At 44.6% G+C, this 20,414-nt stretch overlaps 1 protein-coding gene across 3 annotated transcripts in view; it reads left to right on the forward strand.

Annotated features, from left to right (window-relative positions):
* The window catches only part of GALNT16 (polypeptide N-acetylgalactosaminyltransferase 16), a 75,813-nt gene that overhangs the window by 18,344 nt on the left and 37,055 nt on the right, over positions 1–20,414 (forward strand). For 2 of the 3 annotated variants that reach the window (XM_030484119.1, XM_030484120.1), the window contains exon 2: positions 16,818–16,993. In XM_030484119.1, coding sequence (XP_030339979.1) covers positions 16,818–16,993 — 176 coding nt within the window. Of the gene's footprint in view, positions 1–2,236; positions 2,256–16,817; positions 16,994–20,414 lie in introns of those variants that run through there. The other variant, XM_030484123.1, reaches the window with a different exon arrangement.

Below are 20,414 nucleotides of genomic sequence, written 5' to 3' on the forward strand. Positions count from 1 at the left end.
CTAGTGTTTCTCCTGCTGCTGAGGGGTACAAATGGAAATAGTATTGCTCATTTGACCTGAGCAAAACCATTGGAGGTCAGAGGGATGCCTCCCTGTATCTACCAAGGGAACTGACATACCTACAAAATAAGAGACCAAACCTGACCAGTTTAGCTGGTGCACTTCTGTCCCTGCCAAGCAAAGGTCCATCTTGGGCACCTATTAAAAGCCCCACAGCCATTCTGCAGAAAGGGCTGGTGACAGGTGGCTCCAGAACACAGCTGGCTCCCTTCCTCTGGGGTTTCTCTTGTCTGAGGCATCCCTAAGCAGGACTTGGACATCCAAGAGCTGAGGATGAGCCAGGATACAGTCCCCTCTTGTGTGTGAGGGTGAGCTTGCCCAAGATGGGATGACTCCCGCATGCATCCCCTGATGAAGTCACCAGAGCAGCAGTGACTTGCAGCAATTAGAGCCCTCTTTAGTTGGAGGTGATCTCTGGGCCTTGCAGCTGAGGCTCCGCAGCTAAAACTAGTGAAACACTTTCAACTCCATTGATTAAAACAGCAATAAATGAGCACTTGCTTGTGATGGCTAAGTGAAGTGGTAGTACCTCAACCCATGAGATTGTTAGATGTTTTCTTATTCCCAAGTTAATGAGCCTCCTTGAGATAGGTATCTCGTTTCTCTTGACACCTAGTCTCAGATCTGGCACAGTAGGGTTTGAATTGTGTGACACTGGTTAATGTAGAGATATAAATTGCTACTGCATTACCTTCGCCAGGGTGCATAGTCTGTGTCAGTTGCTCTCTCCAAGGCAGCCATTTTTGAAGCAGTCCATCACACACTACAATTTCGCTTTTGGTGAGGAAGGTCACTTGCTTTTCTGCAGAGAAACATGATTTCTTCCCTAATCTATAATTAAAGATCAGTGGACTTTTGAAAGATACCTTTCTGCTTTCCTTCAGTAAAATTATTCATTTTGTGGTTCGGCATGACTGATAGATATATATCATCTCCAAGCCTTTAGCTTTGCTATACAAACTTCTACTGCCTGCGCTGATGACTGATTGTTCATTTGCAGGAACAGTACCAGGCAGTTATCCTCTCTGAACCAGCATACAGAAATGGGTAGGGTGCAGGCCTAGCAAATTAGGAGGATAGGTGTGCAAAAATTGCTCCATTTTGTGATGGACATACCTTACAAAGATTTGATGCTGTGAGACAGTTTTCTGTTTTTTAACCTAACTGCTGGTTTCCAATTAAAAGTGTGCTGCTAAGCTCTTCTTTTGCTCTGTCTAGTTGGGACATTGGTTGCTAAAGGGTCAGCTTTCCCAAATTACTCTTTTTTTAAAAAGAAAAGCTTCTGGCAAAAGGGTACCTTTCTTCCTGCTTCTGGAAGGATTCTGCCTTGAGTGTTCTTGACTCTGAACATGACCACATTTAGCTATATTTGGAGCAGTAAATATCTGGTAGTCAACTTGTTTCATCTTTTTCAGATTCTGTGGAATACCCTGTGAGTGACAGGCTGAAACCCAAGCTGTTGACCAATGTATGTTGATATGGCAGGTCTGGAAAACACCCTTATCATAGTTGTATTAGGCTTCTGTAGATCATTACCAGACCCTAGAAGTAGACTCTGGCACTAAAGGAAAAGTTGGATTTATGTTATTTGTTCTGGTCTTGTAAACTGCTTTTGGCTGAGCTGTTTAGGGGAGAAGCTGAAAGTGGGTGCTCATCTGATGCTCGTTCTGAGAAAAGCTAATCATAAGAGCTCCCGAGGAGGTAAGGAGGCGCAGTAGCGTGGTACTCATCAGCGTGGGTAGGTAGCAACACCGTGCTGAGTGCAGGCATCAGAAATGGCTTTGGTGAATGAAGTGGGCCGAGTCCTGTAGTCGCAGCAGAGCATGAGGCAGGAGCTGAACACCTCCTCTTGTGTCCCGCTCCCGGGCAGCAGGCCCTGTTGCATCTGCAGCAGACTGCAAGTGTTGGTTTCCTTCTCACATAACTGGGAACTGGCTCTGTTTGCACTGGATAAAAACCTAGCTTTAAAAAACCCAAAAGCATCAAAACAAACTAAAAATTACTATGGTATTGCTATGGTAACAAACATCTAGAAATCTAGACAGATCTCTGTATTAACTGCCGGCTTGGGTGTTATAGCCTGTGCCCTGATGGTTGCATATGCATATTGCTTTCCCTGTAAAGGGAAGCAGCAGTGGATTTATGACACCATGGGATCTTTCCAAATATGACACCTACTGCTCCCTCTGCTTGAGGTAGGCTGGGAACAGTTGCAGGTGGTTGGTGTGTGTCTGTCATTGCCTGTTTGCTACCCATGCAGGCAGTGAGAGGTGAGGGGACAGCAGTGTTATGGCTGAGCAGAAATGGCTGATTATGGGATTACCACTGGAATATCCTGCGTTTTGAGTTTAAGAACATCTTGGCCTCTCATCGGGTTTTGGGAGGACTTTTTGACTAACTGCAGAAGACAATTCATTTTGCATATAGTGTATCATTTGCAGCTTCCAGCAGCACATTCAGTGGCAGCTCAGCTTCTTCCCTTGCATGGTGTTTAGTTGTGTGTGCAGTGGCTCTGGGTTTTGCTTTGTTTTCACTCTTGTCCTCCATTTTCACTCTGTTACGGGCAGTATTAAAATCGGTGAAGTAGGAGTGGAGATGCCAGCAGCAGAGAGCTTTGAGTTTCCGGCTGAGATGGAGTAGGTTCTTCCAAAGCACCCCTAAATCATGGGGTGTCTTGGTAACTCCACCACCTTCCCCTCCACAAGCATCTCCCAAAAAATACAACAGGATTGGGCAATAGGACAAGAGAAAAAGGGAAGTAGCTTCCAGGAGGTCAGTTAGGGAGGTGTAGGGCGCCTTGCTGTGATCGTGAGGTCTATGAAGACCTCAGCTTCCTGAGAGAAGGCCTGTCCTGAGAAGGCATGAATTTGAAGAGGAGAAAAGACCTCAAAATGCTGCCTCCTAAAAGAGGTCTTGTTTCTCTGCAGCCCTCAGAGAGATCATCCTGAAAAGGAAGCTGCTGCTTGTAATGCAAGGACTTTCTGGCTTGCTGCTGCTTTGGCTCCCCTGGGTACCAACTTGCAGGCTGATTCTTCCTGACTACCACTTCAGGCTTCAAATTTGTTGAAGCTGCTGAGTGTGAGATATCACTGGGGACTTGATCTGGTTACTTCTGGAATGCTACTTGTTTCTGTTCTACTTCACATGTGATTGCAGAGAAGCCAGGGAAGAACTCCAGGGATCTCAGTCCCCTGTGTCTGGGCTCTTGTTGGCATGTAATTATGTGCAGTCTTGCCATGTAATGCTTGTAGTGGACATGCATGCACATACCTTCACTGTGTGCTTGACTCTACAACCTTAAATATTCCTTTTAATATTGGTTTGGGGAGGAAGGGGCAAAAGCTGTATAAAGTGGTATATCTATTGGCAGATAGTGAAGAGCCCCTTCATCAGCTCATGTTGCTTAAACATCTGTTAATTAGGGAGAAAGAACAAAAAATGCTGTCCTGGCAACTGGCTGGATCCTGAGCCATAAACGTTACTCCATGGGCACAAGAACTGCTGTGTGTGCTCTGGCTCACACCGTGTGGCTGCAGAGATCTCACCATCAGCTGCCTTTGTGCTAGTCAAAAATAAGATTTGAACTGTTAAACCTTTTTCTGTTTGTTTGTTTGTTTTTTCAGTAGGAGGTCCTGCTCTGCTGAAGAGTGTTTCTCTTTCATGCAGGTGAATACACTGCCTGGGTGCTGTCAGTCCATAATCTGGTCATGTTCAGACTCATTATAGAGAATACCTTTTATATCCAACCAGCTACAATACGAAATGCTTATTCCATACATACTCTGTAATGCAGAACTACAAGCTAATTCCTCTTTCACATTTACCTTTTTTTTCATTTAAGGATAGGCCCCGTGTATCTTGTTCCCTGTCTGTAACAGTTCTTTCAAGCTTTTGGGTGGTTGGTTTTCTGTTTTGGGGTGTGTGTGTTTTGTTTATTTTGTGATATCTTTGATGTCTGTCCCCACTCTTGCAACCACAGCTCTGCTTTTAGTTTTATGAAATTTTTCAAACCTACTTAGAACAAACCTGTCAGCATATTTCCTTTGTTCATGTTTGTTCATCTCTATGTTCCCTTCTGGAGCTAGAAATGCTAAAGCCCAACAAGAGTGAGCCAGAAATGTGAAGAATGTCTCAACATCTTTTTCTATTTGGGAGAAAATGAATTGTGTAACAGACCCCATGTCTCTAACAAGCTGTATTGCATTTAATCTTTGTCTCACCACTGCAACCTCCAGCTAGAAATGTATACATTGTTTGTCTTCTGGGTAATGAAGGCTTTTTAACAATGTATTAGTTAAAATGGTTTCTAAACATAAGCCATTTTCCAGGGCAAATAGAGATTTTGAAGAAGGAGAAGTTTAGTGTGTTAAGCAGTTTGATTTTTCCAATAGCTCATCATAAAATCATGAGTGTGGATGACTGAAAGATAGAGGAAAACTGGGACCTCAATGAGTGCTCTGTGTGTGTTTGTTTCTCTCTGTTTATATTTTTGTTGTGGCTGAAATCCTGTCCTGCTGATGTCACTGGGAATTTTGCCACTGGATTTCACTAGTAATTTACAGTACATTTAGACTTTTACATCGTGTTCTTCTAAACACAAACAAAGCCTCTGGGCTTCATGCAGCTCTTGGCGGAGAAGAGAAAAGCAGTCCTCACTGAGCAGAGCTCATCCGTGTGAGCAACCCTGTGGTTTTCATGGAGCTGGGACAGGACTGAATGCATCTAGTTTAGCTTTCGTTCATATTTAGGAAGGCTGCTGAAGGCCCAGGCAAGATTCTTTGACCATCACAGCACTGGTGGTTTTTTTGGAGTTGTGCTCTGGGAAGCAAAAGGTTAGCATAACAGCCCCAGCTGTCAGAAACGGGCACCCACATTCTTAGTATGACCCATGTGTGAGCTTTGAGTTTGAAAACTTGCTCACAGACTGGCAGCCACTGAGCTGGTGGCTGGGTTGTGAGCCAGCCAGTTGTGATGGGTTAAGTTGTCAGGAGTATGGTCTTTGTGTGGTGTGAGGAAAGGGGGACCAAGCTGCAGGGCTCTGGGAGCTTTCTGAAAATGAAATTTGGGCAAAAACTGACTAGTTATGGAGAAAAATGTCAGCCATATCTTTTAAAAAATGAATTCAAAACCAGCAGCTCACAAAATTTGCTTGATCAGAGCAGTCCTGCAGAAAAGGACTTGGGGGTGTTGGTCAATGGGAAACTTAGCATGAGCTGGCTTTAGCATGCACTCGCAGCCCAGAAAGCCAACCGTATCCTGGGCTACATCAAAAGGAGGTGATCCTGCCCCTCTACTCTGCTCTCATGAGACTCCACTTGAAGTAATGTATGCAGTTCTGGTGTTCTCAACGTAAGAAGGACATGGAGCTGTTGGAGCAAGTCCAGAGGAGGGCCACGAGGATGATCAGGGGGCTGGAGCACCTCTCATATGAAGACAGGCTGAGAAAGTTGGGGCTGTTCAGCCTGGAGAAGAGAAGCTGCGTGGAGACCTCATAGCAGCCTTCCAGTATCTGAAGGGGGCCTACAAGGATGCTGGAGAGGGACTCTTCATTAGGGACTTGAACGATAGGACAAGGGGGAATGGGTTTAAACTTAAACAGGGGAAGTTCAGCTTCGATATAAGGAAGAAGTTCTTTACTGTGAGGGTGGTGAGGCACTGGAATAAGTTGCCCAAGCAAGTTGTGAATGCTCCATCCCTGGCAGTGTTCAAAGCTGGGTTGGACAGAGCCTAGGGTGACATGGTCTAGTGTGAGGTGTCCGTGCCCATGGCAGGGGGGTTGGAACTAGATGATCTTAAGGTCCTTTCCAACCCTAACTATTCTATGATTCTATGGTTTAGCTAGGCCAAAAACCAGGTAGAGCCTAACGTTTCTGTAGCAGTGTTATTGCTAACCACAAACATGCAAACATTAAGCTTGATTTTCAAATCAAATAGTGTCCTTTATCTTCACCTTATGGGTTTTGAATTTCTAGGTATCCACCTTTTTCTCTTCTGCAACTATAAAGGCAAAAATTATCCTTTCAAAAGAAAAGCTGTGAGTTCTCCTAACAGCAGAACCCACGAGTTGCATCTTCACAAGACTCACAACAGGACTATGAACACTGTGTGCGTAGAGTCAGATGATGTCTGCCTTTTTTGTTGGATGGGGATTGGTAGAGTAATCGATTTTAAAGATCCTCGCTGCTCATTGCAATCATTGACTTTGTTTTGCCGCAGTTTGCACCTGCAGAATGAGATGAGTGGCTGTGTGAGGGACCGCAGCGCTTTGTGTGTGGGGAGAACTGTGTTTCCTTGAGCAGTGGTTTTGGCCATACCTGTCCTGAATGTATTTTTGTGATGCCCACTTCAGTGGTTCTGCTCTTCTGTATGTGCCCAGCTCTTTCCTCGTTGACAGTGATTAAATGGCAGAGCAGAGAGGCTGTTGAGGAGGCCTCTGTTGATAATGTGATTGAAGTCTACAATGACAGAGGCCCATGTAGCGTAACACAGGGTTTTTTCTTATTTGACAGGCATATATGAGCCCGTTGCATGATTCTTCATTGGTATGCATCCTTGATTAAATTTGCTATTGGGGAAGTGAATTTAATGCCTTTGCAAATGGAGACCCAAGCAGGAGCAGAGCATGGCTCTGAGCGTCTTGTCAGTTCAGATTGATTGCTGAGTTCTGGAATTGGAGCAATGCAGTAACTGAAAAATTAATCAATTAAAATGGAACATCATTTGGCTCCTAAACAAAATGTCAACAGCCTGATACTCTCAAATTTTTACTGACAAATAGACAATGAGTTTTTCCACTATTAGAGGACGGTGTTGCATGCCTCAGGGCTGAATGCACAGAGAGAGCATATCTGAGTGAACAAGGTCTTGTGCAGAAGGACTCGTTTTTGTAATAAATCATGGATGCATCACTATAGCCACTACAGAATTCTTAGAACCTCCAAAATACAAGTCTGCATTGTGAGCTGAAGATCATTCTTGAACTTCTCTAAGAAACCGGGTCAGCAGCGTAATTCAACAGTGGCATAAGGAGTTACATATAAGTCATGCTGTTAAATGCTGGTTTGGTTGTTGGTTTACAGACAAGTTGCGTTTTTGGATTGGACCAGGCTAACTCTCAACCAACCAGTCTTGCCAAGAGCCTCTCTGTGTGATGTTCAAAAGCTAATGTGAGGAAGAGCTGTGTGGAGCGTTGTGTAAATTACCTGACTTGTCAAGGTTGTGTCCTACCCAGGTGTTATTTCCTGGGAAGATAAGCTCCATGCAGGCTCTGGGGTGGTGGGCCAGGCTGCAGGAGCATCACGGTACCCCAGCTGGCACAAAGTGTGGCTTCCTGAGGCCGGTGTGCCACCCAGCTCTGTCTGCAGGATGTGCCATGCTTCCCACCTGCATGGTGCAGCCATCTGTGAGAGGCTATAGCAGGATCTATCTGGTGATTAAGATGGGGAGAGAGGAGAGAGCTAGTGCAGAATTGGGTAATACTGAAAATCATTACTGTTTGAGCAAGATCTACTTACAGAAGCACGTTAGGGAAAAATCCTTCCTTGCTGGAAAGTGGGGAGAAATTCTCACCTCCTGCTGTGGGGCTGGGTTTGTCCTTGGTGGGGATGTGAAATGTCCCCTTGTCTTGCTGGCTCAGCTGCGCACGTGCACAGTATTTCTGCAGAATGTGAATGTTGGCTAATTGCAAACCCACACTATTTTATTCTTAATCTTCTAATCCTGGTTTAAAGCTCTAACTCTTGAGGATGAATGATTAAAAAGGTAATTCAACTTCCTTTCTGTAGCCTTAGCAAAAAGCCCTTGCAGCATGATATTGAAGGCAAAGAAAATGAGCCCCAAGCTTAATATAATTAAGTGTTTTAATGCTTTGGGTGAGCAGTGCCCAGTCCTCAGTGCTAGCTGACCTCTGCGCACCTCTTGGGTAACTAGTTCACTGCTGACTACGTTAGCAGCTTATGAGGTCTAAAGTTGCTTTCTCCTCTGTGAAAATATCTGTGGCAGCATCTGTCACTCTAGACAGTTGTGATTCACTGGGAGGAAAAGGCTGAATGTAGGTCACTTGAGTTCAGAGGGAATAGATTAGTACATCAGAATGGGAGGCACATACGTTGCATCTGTGCAGAGAGTGTAGGTGTGGGAGTGGGAATAGAGATACAGTTTGTGTGACTGATATGTTTAATGAAGACCTAGACCACCCTTGTTTGAACTGTCTTATTGGCTTCATGGCTGCTACCAGGTAATCAGGAGGACATTACCTGTCTTAATTCAGAATACTGTATGTCAGTCTGTCATAATATAGATACTATAAATCAAGGTTCAGGTAATGCCAAATACTGTATGTCGGTCTGTCATGATACAGATCCTATAAATCAAGGTTTAGGAAATGCTTAAATGGCCACTGAGCATCTAGCGCTTGGAAGACAAATGAACAAAACATTGTTCCTTTTTCTTCTTTATTTTCATAATTTAAAATCACTTGGAAACCAGGGGCATAGGAAGATTGGGATATTTTTTCCCCAAGAAAAAATGCAGCTTCCTATAGTGCCTTTTTTATTCTAAAGGACCTCAAAACACACTTTTACAAACTGTTTCTATATAATTTTTAGCAAAGCAGTATTCCTATATACAGCAACTAACCTAGATGGCTTTTTCTAAGGAGGTTTGCTGTGTGATACTAAACAGATGTCTGCATGCAGACAGCTTCATGTCCACGTGACATTCGTTTCTCTGTACAAATCCTTCATTCCCAGAGGCGACCCATTGGGGTCTCTTTCTGACAATGCTGCTGTTTTGGTGTGGGTACAAACGTGAATTGCCTAGTCCCTTAGGTATTCAAATAGTGTATTGTCATGTATGTCTTCTTCCTGGCACCAGATGTTGTCATGCATATTTACTGATGGAGAGAGGTGTGCTTGGAAAACAAGTGCTGTTTCAGGAAAAAACAACCCTCACAGACCTCACAGTCCTCTCTCGTGCTGGTATTCAGTAATTTTGAAGACCATTCCCTCACTATTTTTCAGGGGTTTCCTCCACATTGTTTTTCTCCTGGAGAAAAATATAAAAGCATAAAGGTTTCTATCAACAAAAATGGCAATGTTCCTGTCACAATAAAATTTGCCAAATAGGGAATAAATGGCTGTACTCCAAGGTATGAGATGAAGATCAAATGAATGTAGAAGCCAGATGTATATGTGTCTGGACTTGTGGATGTTTATGCAAAATCAATGTATATGAATGTCATAAATATACTAAAACCAAAAATGTTAATAGTTTTTCAGTTTTGCATAATGGACATCTGTGTGCATTAGACTTCAAACTGAGGGAAGGAATAGTCCTTGGCAACTGCTTCACCTCATCTGTGGTCTGGATTTCTATGGTTCTAAGCAGCCTCATTTCCTCAGAGCTGTTTGGAAGAGAGTGCCCTCAGGCATCTATCTTTGAAACCCTTTTGGCTTCCACTGCTTTGCTTTACTCAATACTCCTAAAAACAAAAGACTAGAAGGATGCCCCAGGGCATCATGTCCCCTCCCTGCAGTTATGGGCGACGTCTTCCTGCCTCTGGGCTGCTGAGAAAACTTCGTAGGATCCAGCCTTTGCTAACTGCTCAAGGTCTATTGAGGACTACGTAGCTGGGTTAAAGGTGGACATACTTTATAGAAGTAATCTGCTATATGTTATATCTATATATGCTGTACGTTTCTTGGCCAGCAGTAGAGCATGGTAACTGATAGTATCCTACACCTGTCACATGTGAGGTAGTATAATAAATTCCAGCTTCTCAGGTTATTATTCTACAATGAGTATACACCAGGACTGTATTCAGAGGGAAATCCAAGTTGGCATGATTTATATAGGGATTGCTAATCTACATGGGGGTGGAGAGGGTTTAGTTTGTGCTGAAGCCAGTCACTGCATGTGGAAGTGACTTGTTTGCATGCAGTCTGATGCTGAGCTCATATAACCAGCATGGCAGGATGTACCCCATACTCCCTAGGGCTGCTGTCTGCAAAATGAATGAGGCTGATGTGTGCTGTGGTGCTGGCGCTTGTGCACTGTGTGTTACTTTTGGCCCTCCCCCAGTTGTCAATCCATGTTGCTATACATAGACCTGGGCAGAGCAATCCAGATGTGCTTCCTAGAAACATCTCTTCCTTCCTGTAGACAAGGACATGCAGGATCAGGATAAATATCACAAGAAGGAAGCTTCTTCATTAGCTTCACTAAAAAGATGGCTAAGTAGGATCATTAGACAGAATCCACTTGGCTGCCTCAGAAGCAATTCTTACACATGAAAGCAAGGAGCTGGGACTGTGGTAGGACAGACACCACCTTCCCGTATTCTGAGAAAACGGATGTGGGGAGTGGTGTGTGAAGCTACCAGAGAACCACTACTCATGATAAGATGTACTAACTTGATTGCTTTTGGGTTTGGGTTTGCTTTTCTTTTTGCTGCTCTCCCTATAAAGTTCTCCCAAATGGTTTTCTTCTCTTGTGTTGCCTACTTTCTTCCGCAAAACTTCCCAGAAGACCAGCTTGTCAAACCATGGCGAGTCTGCTTGAAAGTTAGTTGTCAAGCCTTGTCTGTCAACACACTGCTGTGACCTCTAAGTCGGCAATATCCTGTTTCTAAACTCTCCACACTAACAATCCATGTCTGTGACAGACATCATAGGAGAGTGTGATGTTCACCTCATCCAGGCTGTAACCAGTAACATGGAAAATGCTGTGCCACCTTCCATGTCTCTTGGAGGAGGCTCTGAAAGGAGCATCCAAAACACCAGACACAGAAAAATAATTGCTTCTCCTTTCTTGCCTTGTACAGGATTTCTACCTTTTCAGGCCAGATGCTTGCAGGCATTTTCCTTGTCAACAGCTCAGTGTCTGGAAAAACTGTGAGGGAGGAAGAGAAGAACAAAATAGAAAGTATTTGGTGGAATCCCATGACTTCCCAGCCATGAGACACGGATGGAGAGAAAAGGTTTTTCAGGGCTAAAACAAAAGAGAGCAGAGATGCAGTCTTGCAGAACTGGCAGAATTGCCTCTGCATGCACAGAAGGCAATAAATGCCAGGAGACAGTGGAAAAGAATAGGGAGGTGGAGAGGCACCTTGGGCAAGCAGAAGACTTTCCCTGCTTCTCAATCCCACCATCCCTTGGCAAATACAGCTCTGTCACAGGGCCTGGAGAAACCCTGAGCTGGCAACCATGGCCTCTTCTCAGAGGGCATTGAAAATAGCCTCTGCTGGGGGCCCACCACTGGCCTCTCCAGCTCAATTTGAAACTGGCAGCGTGTCTCAAGGTTGTCCAATGTTGATGGCAGCAGAAAATCTCTTGTGACCAATTAGCTGCTTGTGGGAGCTAATCAATTCAAGTAGCATTGCTGCTTCCGTTGTGTTACTCCAGTTTGTGCAAGCTACAAACAAAACATTCAGATCGGTCTCTCAGCTCCTCTGTCAGCACTTGCACTTCTCGAAGAACAGAGATGGTTCTATTTAACTGTGGTAATTTTTATTAACATTTCATAGCAGAAGTTCCATAAGAGCATAGTTCCTAAACCACATTTACAATTAATTTACACAGTTAAACAAAGCATGAATAAAATAAGCCTTGTGCTGTCAGGCACAGCTTTTCTATTAAAGCCTTTTGAGCAGTTTTTCAGAGAAGTATACAGACTATTTCATGAGACGTAGCAAGAGCCATGTGTACACTGGGATTCCTAAACCCAACTGGAAATGCAACACACCCTTTAAAACAAATGCTTTTGGCAACAGGCATTCAAGAGACACCATCTTTCGTGTTCAGCCTATCAAGAGTAGCTTGCTCCTTGGGAATTTCTTGGGAGTTGTTCCAGCTCTCAGCTGTGCTCTCTGCCATGCATAGCCCATCCGTGTGCCAGCATATGGCTCACAGAGCTGAGCAGCACCTATCTCTAGCGTCCCCAAGCACTGCCCCATTGCACAGCACCACCACATCTGATTGCTGGTGGTGCTGTGCTGTCCTGTCTTCTCTGGGACTTGTCGTCAGGTCTCTGGAACAGCATATGGAGTAAGTGGAGTGAGCCCATGGAGCAAAATTTCACAGTGTGTGGCCCCAGCAGCTCCAGGGTGTTTTATAGAGGTGACTGAGCCCTGACCTTTGCTCTGAGGGAGGAGGATTTGCTCAGTCAGTAATCCAATGGGTTGAAGCTGCCGTTAAAACCAATTCAGAGGGGAAACGTCTGCTGGCGGTGGGGTGAACCTGAAGGGCTGGTGGGAGGGAGGTGCTGGCAGGGCTGGGGGTGGTGGCACTGGCAGTATGTGTGGCTGGGGCATCAGGATGAATTCAAGGGGACCTTGAGAGGGAAAGAGGTCTGGTGAGGTTGTTGCTCCCTGGCTTGCTTTATGTCCATATTCATCAGTTAGACCTTTCTGGTCGGTCAGTTCTTCTAGGTAAAGACACTCACTGGGGGTGGCTTGTGATTGCATTTCTGTTCTGGATTTTGACAGAGCTGACATGATCATGAAAATAAGCTTAAAACAGAAGAGAAACATGGCAACCCCCTGCTTCATTTGTTGTACTAGCGCCAAACATTTGTAAGAAAGATATGCAAGAGCTACAAAGTATATGTCTTGTCATACAAAACTGCTGTTGGCCTAGTTTAACAGTAAGTGTAAAATGATTAATTGCACTTACCTTTGAGAGTTTTGCATAACTTAGTCCAGTAAGTAATGATTCCTCGTGACCCCTGGAGTACGGTTATCTTTTTTGAATCTGGCCAGGCCTGCTGCTACAGAAAAAAAAAATCTTGGGATCCTCAAGTCCCCAGCTGTTCTGGTTTAGTGGTTGTTTTTTATGATACTGGAGCTGGGATGCCTGTGTCTGGTGGCTGACGGTGACCGTGCACGGAGATGAGTGGCACTGTCAGTATTATAGTCTTGCTATTTCACCAGTGATAAAGTCTAGACTGTGCTAGTTGAAAAATGAGGCTCTCAGGTTTTCATAGATGTGCATGGCATTAATTCCTTTCCCTTAATCCCTCGCTTACAAAGTTAGTTTTACTACTAAAGTTGTTTCTGGTCTCTTGAACCATGTCAAAACACAAATAAGAACATGCTTTCAACACCAGAAGAGCATCTTAGTCCATTCTGTTACTGAAAAGGAGTTTAGACACTCACATTTCTAGTGCCTATTCATCTTTATTTCTGCTTTCATGTAGCAAATTTTTTTTGTCTATCACAGAGCATCAGTGAGAAGGAACTGGGCTTTTCTGTTCCCATAACTCCCACTTGTAGTTCCAGCCTCAGGCATGGAGATACATGGTGCGTAACTACATAAAGAATTTATGGGTATGAACTGTCCCGCTGACGTGATGAAACATATGACCCTGCATTCGGCTGTACATGCTGTGCCTTTAATATGCCTGAAGCTCGTATGTGCTTATATTGACTTCTTCCTGAAGTGAGAAGTGTTAATGTGAAGGGAGAGGAAAAAAGGGGTGGATGTCAGTCTACCCTCCTCAGAGAATTTGGCAAGGGACTGACCACTTATTTCATAGAGAACCTGTGCTGCTTTTGTCAAGTATGTTTTGAATTAATAATGATAGATGTCCTGTAGTCGAACATCTATTCTAGGAAAAGAATCTGATAAAGCAAGTCAGTCCTTAAAGATAAATTTTATATTCGCTTTGCCAGGCTTGTTGCTGTCTGGGCTCCATTCATGATGGTGTTTGCTCTCTTCTCTTAACCTGACTTTGCTGTTGTGTCGTTTATAATGAGCTATAGTATCTAGGGCTTTTCTGAAGAGCTGCTACCTTGCTGTTTCTGCCATGTTTTGTATGAACACTGACCTGATGAACTGTAGAGGCCTATGGTGCCCTTACTAAATGGCATTTATTGTTTTCAGACTTTTTTTTTTTCCATGTGTTGAGATATTGAATTCTAATGCTGTTTCCCAACATTTCTGATATTTTTGCTGAATTTCTTATGGATTTGACAAGCATGCTGTCTCAATGTCCAAGGTACTTATGAAAATACTGAATAGCACTGGATCTAGAGCAAACCCCTAAGACCTGCTCTCACCATAGCCCTTCTGCTCTGACAGTGAACAGCTAGTAATTCTGCCTTGACAGTGACTTTCCAACCAGTTTCACTCATTCTGCAGTAGTTTCATCTAGACTATTATTTCTCTACCTTGCTAATGATAACATCTTACCAGCCTCTATCAAAAACCTTGCGAAAGTCATGATGTATCTATCTCCTGCTCCTCCACACCCTTAAGACTGATTACTCCATCACAGGAGAAAATTAGATTGGTCTGACATGATGTGCTCTTGACAAATCTCAGTTAGCTCCTATTTATTAGCTTGTTATCTTCTTGGTGCTCACAGATTGATGTTTGATTGCTTGTTGATTAGCTGTCTTTCTGGAAGCTGAAGCTAGGCTCTCTGAGCTATCATCCCCTGAATCCTCCCTTTTCCCTGCTTGAACAGAGCACAAATTGATACTGGCTAAGATAAAAGTGAGAATTGTTCTTAACTGACAATTAGTTCCCAGTGCTCTTTTTCCACTTTTTAAATTTGATGTAGAAGTAACATGTGAACTGTAGTTTCTAGAGGAATTACCTCTAAAAAGTTCAAGTTTAGACTTGTCATGGCCTTCCTGTCCCTGCCCGCTCCTTGGGGCTCCCCCGACCCTGCCCACGACCCCAGGGGCTCTCAGCTCCCCACAGCCCTGTGCTGCCTGGCCATGGGCCCTGCCCTGGTGACCCCTGGCTGCCCCACTCCTGTCTGGGGTGTAGGATGATCCCTGGCTGCCAAGTCCTACCCTGAGCCCTGCCATGAGGAGGCACAAAAGTAATTCTTTTCCTCGTTGTACTGAAAAGTAGAATTTCAAGGGATAGTCTAGGCAGCAGGCTGCAATAACAGCTGTATGGGGAAACCCATATGCAGCAGCTTGGTTGTGCAGTAGTTGAATAAGCTTCTTTGCGTTGAAAGTAGTGGTGCACTTTTTTAACTATGAAAAGTCATTTCCCTCATTCATGTATGATAAGAAAAGGAAACCTGAGCCTCAGGCTGACCTTGGCTGTTTTAGGCATAATTTTATGGGCCACTTTTTTTTTTCCCCCTTACTATATTAATCTTCTCTCCAAATGGAATAGTCCTAACCTTTAATTTAATTCACCCTCCAGTAGCTTCTTTCCAAAGACCAGCTTGACAAAACGTTAGCTCTGGCTGTGGCTGCTGAGCTGTCACTGGTTTTTGTATAACAGCATTTGCAGTGTTTCAGTTTTCTCTGTCCCATTTTCAGTGCACTCGCTTTGCTATATTTCCTATCTCGGCAGACTGAGTTCAGGGCTTCACTTTGTTGTCCATGGGGACACTCATATCTGTAACCCAAGAGGTCACGGTTCGTTTGAAATCCATCAATATGCATAAGTAATTCAATTTGTATCTTCTAATGTTCATTATCTTGCACTTCTCTACACTGAATTTTATTTGCCATAATCTTACCCGGCTGCCTGGTTCTCCTAGGGCTGTCTGCACTGCAGGGTAGCCTTTCTTGGACAAAGGTGCAGAGATGTTTTTTCTTCTAAGCTCTCTTTTGCTTAAGGAATTTGCCGTGGTGATGGATCTCTTGTGTTATTTCCCAACCTACTAAGGTGGCTCAGCCAAAACCCTGTGTGATACTGGAGACCAGTCCCTGGTCTCTTGCCCTCTAAAATTTCTGAAAGGAGCCTTATAGTAGGAGGAGAAATGTGATTGAGCCTAGTATTAGAGGGTATCCAAATTATTTTACAGAGAACGATCTCAAGATCTGGGGATTATCCAGTGCTTTGGATGGGATGTGAATGTACCAGAATCTGTCTTTTCCAACAGTTTTAGGGGTTCCATCTAGCACTTCTTCATACAAAGCTGGGAGCACTTTATGGCTTCTTCATAATTTGGTTTATCAAATGCCTAACATAGACAATGTGTTATACTTTTACTGTATGAACAATTCTGATTGCTTTAGAAGCTGGTATTTTGCAGTTTCTAGTTTGTTTCCAACCAGGATTTTGTACCTAAGAGTTTAGCACAGGCTGGAACTGTGCCTGTCCTCCCTCCTGGTGGCCCTAGTGAATGGTCTTCAGGAGCTGGCGTTGCACTGACTCTGTGGCCTAGCAAAGCTAGTGGAGTTATGAGAGGAAAGGGATGGCTCAGGTGTTTTAGCTCTTGTGTGGGACTGGGGACAGTCACATTAAGCTTACAACTTTACCATGGACTTCTGTGAGACTGGGCAAAGCTGGGCAAGGCACAGCAGGGAACCTGTTGGCTCAGCTGCCTCTGTGCTTGTATGTGATAGCGATTGCTGAACAACTGAAACAACTGTTTTTCCTCCAAATACTGTGTTTCAGCCACATCGGCTGGAGGCTGCTTTCAAACCTGCGTTGCGTGGAAGGGTTTCCAAGTGGCTGTAGTCTTGCACATTCTGCGTAACACGTGCTAAAGGGAATTTGGCTCTACCTGCGCTATTAGAAACAGCATGTTTTATCCAAAGCTCAGTCAGCGGGGGTAGCAAGGCCTGCAATTTCCCTTGGAGAGGGCAATTATACCACTCTATCTATGAAAGTTTCCTGCTTTCCTTTCCAAACTTTTGCCTGTCCTGCCTTCCCCTCTACCTGAGCCACTTCCAGATGCGTGGCAAACAACCTGCCTTAGTGTATGCATGTCTGAACTTACTACCTGTGTCTAAACATGAGTCGGGTGTTCTCCCTAATGCTCTGATGCTTTCTCTGCTCTAGATGACAAGGGCTCCCCAGAGAGAGAAGAATAGCCGGAGGGGTTTTGACGAGAAGGCTTACCTGTCCTCGAAGCTGCTGAAGGCTGGAGAAGACCCCTACCGCCAGCATGCTTTTAATCAGCTAGAGAGCGACAAACTCAGCAGCGATCGGCCCATTCGGGACACCAGGCACTACAGGTACCGTGCAGCCCTTGCTCCAAGCAGTGGCTGCTGCTTAGTGTAGGGAGGCCACTGCCCTCCTGTGTTGTTCTGCAATGCTGACAAAGGATGGTTTGGGGTTTTTCTCAGCAGCATTGGTCCATTTCTTCGCTATATTTCATGGTTAATCTGGAAAGGTCTCGAATGTGCAGAAACCCTTGACTAACTCAGCGCCAGCCTGTTGCTTTTCTAGCATCTCCTCCCAGGTCCAAGCACAGCCTCTCCATTGCAGATCAAATCGCTCACCTGACAGTTGTTTGCACAACTCCCCTCACTCATGGCTTCTCTCAGTGACCCTCTGTCCTGACTGTGAAGTATGCTATTGTTGCAGCCTTGCTTTACTCTGGTGTTCTTCATGTGCTGTGCCCTGGCTCTCTGAAGCTAGTTTGGTGCCTTCTTTCCAGCCTGAGCATTTGGGTGAAGGCTGTTCGGTGAGGATGAAACTAATGTGCAAATAACAGTGAATATTTCATGGCTTATGAAGTGCTCATTGTTATGTCCTGTTTCACTGAGCATGAATTTATTCTGCTGACTAAACTCATCCTGAAATTGCTAATAGTGCTCAGGTAACTATTTTGTAGTTTCTGGAGTACAAAAAGATAATGTTCTACCTTGGAAACTGTAGGTTTGATAGTGACAGGAGAGTGTAAAACAGCCTACTTGACAATGGGTAAAAACCAGAAGCAAGCTAACCATGTCTGTAATGCTTCTCTATCTGGGCTGGAATACCAAGGGCTAGACACTACCAAGGGTTGCAAAACAAAACTTCACAGCCGCTGGGAATAGGAAAACAGGCATCTAACTCGATTGAAACTGTGAAAGGGATGTCGGGAGACCTGGAGTTTTGTGAGCCTGCCTTCACTGACAATCCTCAGGGTGCTTTGTGAATGCAAGCAGTTAAGACCTTGGTTGTAAGATCAAAGTCCTGTGCTCCTGTTCCCCAGCATAGTCTTTGGGATTGGCTTCCTAGTGACTCAGAGGCAGAGGTGCCGTGTCCTGTGCTACTGACAAGTCTCCTTGCCATGCAGAACTGCTGTTTTCTGTTAGTCTGCTGTTGTGTTGTGGCCTAAAACCAGCTCACTTCAAAGGTGAATTATTGTTTAATTTGACCCATGGTAGCACGCAGAGCATGCTTTTTGTGAAAAGCATTATCTGTGTGCTTCAGTCTGAAGAAAAACATACAGGTGATTTCCTGGAAATGTATGGCCATTTCAGCGCCAGCTTTGCAAGGATTCCTTTCAGCAATGGGGGGTCCAAAGTAGTGGATAATCAGAGCAGCTAAACTTATTTCTATGTTCTTCCCCTCTGCAGAGGTGGCAGTTTGGGAATAAGGGAGCTGTGTTTGAGTACCTTGTCTTGTAAAACTATTGGAATTGTGGCCGGGATGGCAGTTCAGGATTAGGGCTTATTTCAGCTGGTACAGAATCATAGAACCAGGTTGGAAAAGACCTCTAAGATCATCAAGTCCAACCTTTACCCCAGGGCTGCCAAGTCCACCACTAAACGAGGGCCTCATCTACACGTTTTTTGAACACTTCCATGGAAGGTGATTCCGCCATTTGCCTGGAAGGGAGGTCTGTTCCAGGGAAGTGGTGGAATTACTGTCCCTGGAAGTGTTAGATTGTGGTTTGAGGAAAGCCCATCTATGTGTCACAGATGGATCTGGCTCCCCATTTAAGGAGTGGAGGGGTTAATAGGTCCCTAATATGTCACTTTTTCTTCAGGCACCCAAGCAAAGCTTGGGCATACTTGACTACACATTCTACAAGCTCCTTCTGACCTAGCACGTAGCCAGGTTTTGATCCAAAGCAAAGAAAGGGTCAACTTTCAAGCACAAACTTTGTCCTTGTCTTCTGTGATGCTGTAATAATGCTGAGTTCTTGAGAAGACTTCCCCAAATAACACATACACCAGCCTTTTCTGCTTTTCCACTTCTGATGCCTAACACATTTTATATGCATTACCTCATGAAGTTATTTTAAAACAATGATAAATATAGTATGTCTCCTGTCTGGTCTCAGGTTTTCCACTTTAGTCTTTATCGAGGTTTCATTGTATGTTTTAAAATTGCTCAAAGATGCTGCGGTCCCCTTAATAAAATATTGCAATGAAAAAGTCATAAACCAGTAGGATTGAATGTGATGATAAGAACAGTAATGGTTTAGTAATAGCCGTAAAAGAATAGTAAGCAAATGTGAAAGTACAAGTAGTGGCTGTAAGAACTGAATTTTATTTACCCCAAGGATGGATTCAGTCTATGCGTGGCCTTAAGCTGTTAAAAACACTAGGCCACAATTTCAGGTGCTCTTCACTGAGCAGACAATTAGTGCACACTGACTGCTGTTTGACACTGGCTGGAAGTTAAGAAGACAGACACTCTGGAGGAGCAGATCAGCCCAAATCTGCCATTCTTAGTATCTGCCACAGTTGGGTCCAGGATTCACATCTGTGAGTTGTTCTCCCCCAAGAATATTTGTTCTCCACAGGGTATGTGCAGCCTTGGTACAAGCTGGTCCTGAGTTAATCCTTGATTCTGAGTATGAGAATGAGTGTACGTACCGAACATTACACTGTCAGATGAGAAGATGAGAGGAATTGCTATCCATTGCCAGCTGAGGTATTAGTGTTGAACCTCAGCAACTCCCTGATGCAAATCACAGCACTAGATAGTGTTCTCGTTTCTGTTAAGCCCACTGTCATAGAATCATAGAATCGTAAGGGTTGGAAAGGACCTTAAGATCATCTAGTTCCAACCCCCCTGCCATGGGCAGGGACACCTTGCCCTAAACCATGTGGCTCAAGGCTCTGTCCAACCTGGCCTTGAACACTGCCAGGGATGGAGCATCCACAACCTCCCTGGGCAACCCATTCCAGTGCTTCACCACCCTCACTGTAAAGAACTTCTTCCTTATATCTAATCTAAACTTCCTCTGTTTAAGTTTGAACCCATTACCCCTTGTCCTACCACTACAGTCCCTAAGGAAGAGTCCCTCCCCAGCATCCTTGTAGACCCCCTTCAGATACTGGAAGGCTGCTATGAGGTCACCACGCAGCCTTCTCTTCTCCAGGCTGAACAGCCCCAACTTTCTCAGCCTGTCTTCATATGGGAGGTGCTCCAGCCCCCTTATCATCCTCGTGGCCCTCCTCTGGACTCGTTCCAACAGCTCCATGTCCTTTTTATGTTGAGAACACCAGAACTGTATGCAGTACTCCAAGTGGGGTCTCACAAGAGCAGAGTAGAGGGGCAGGATCACCTCCTTCGACCTGCTGGTCACGCTTCTTTTGATGCAGCCCAGGATACGGTTGGCTTTCTGGGCTGCAAGCGCACACTGCCGGCTCATGTTAAGCTTTTCGTCAACCAACACCCCCAAGTCCTTTTCTGCAGGGCTGCTCTGAATCT

The sequence above is a fragment of the Strigops habroptila genome, chromosome 4 (genome assembly GCF_004027225.2).
Source record: "Strigops habroptila isolate Jane chromosome 4, bStrHab1.2.pri, whole genome shotgun sequence".
In the NCBI taxonomy this organism is placed as follows: Eukaryota; Metazoa; Chordata; class Aves; order Psittaciformes; family Psittacidae; genus Strigops; species Strigops habroptila.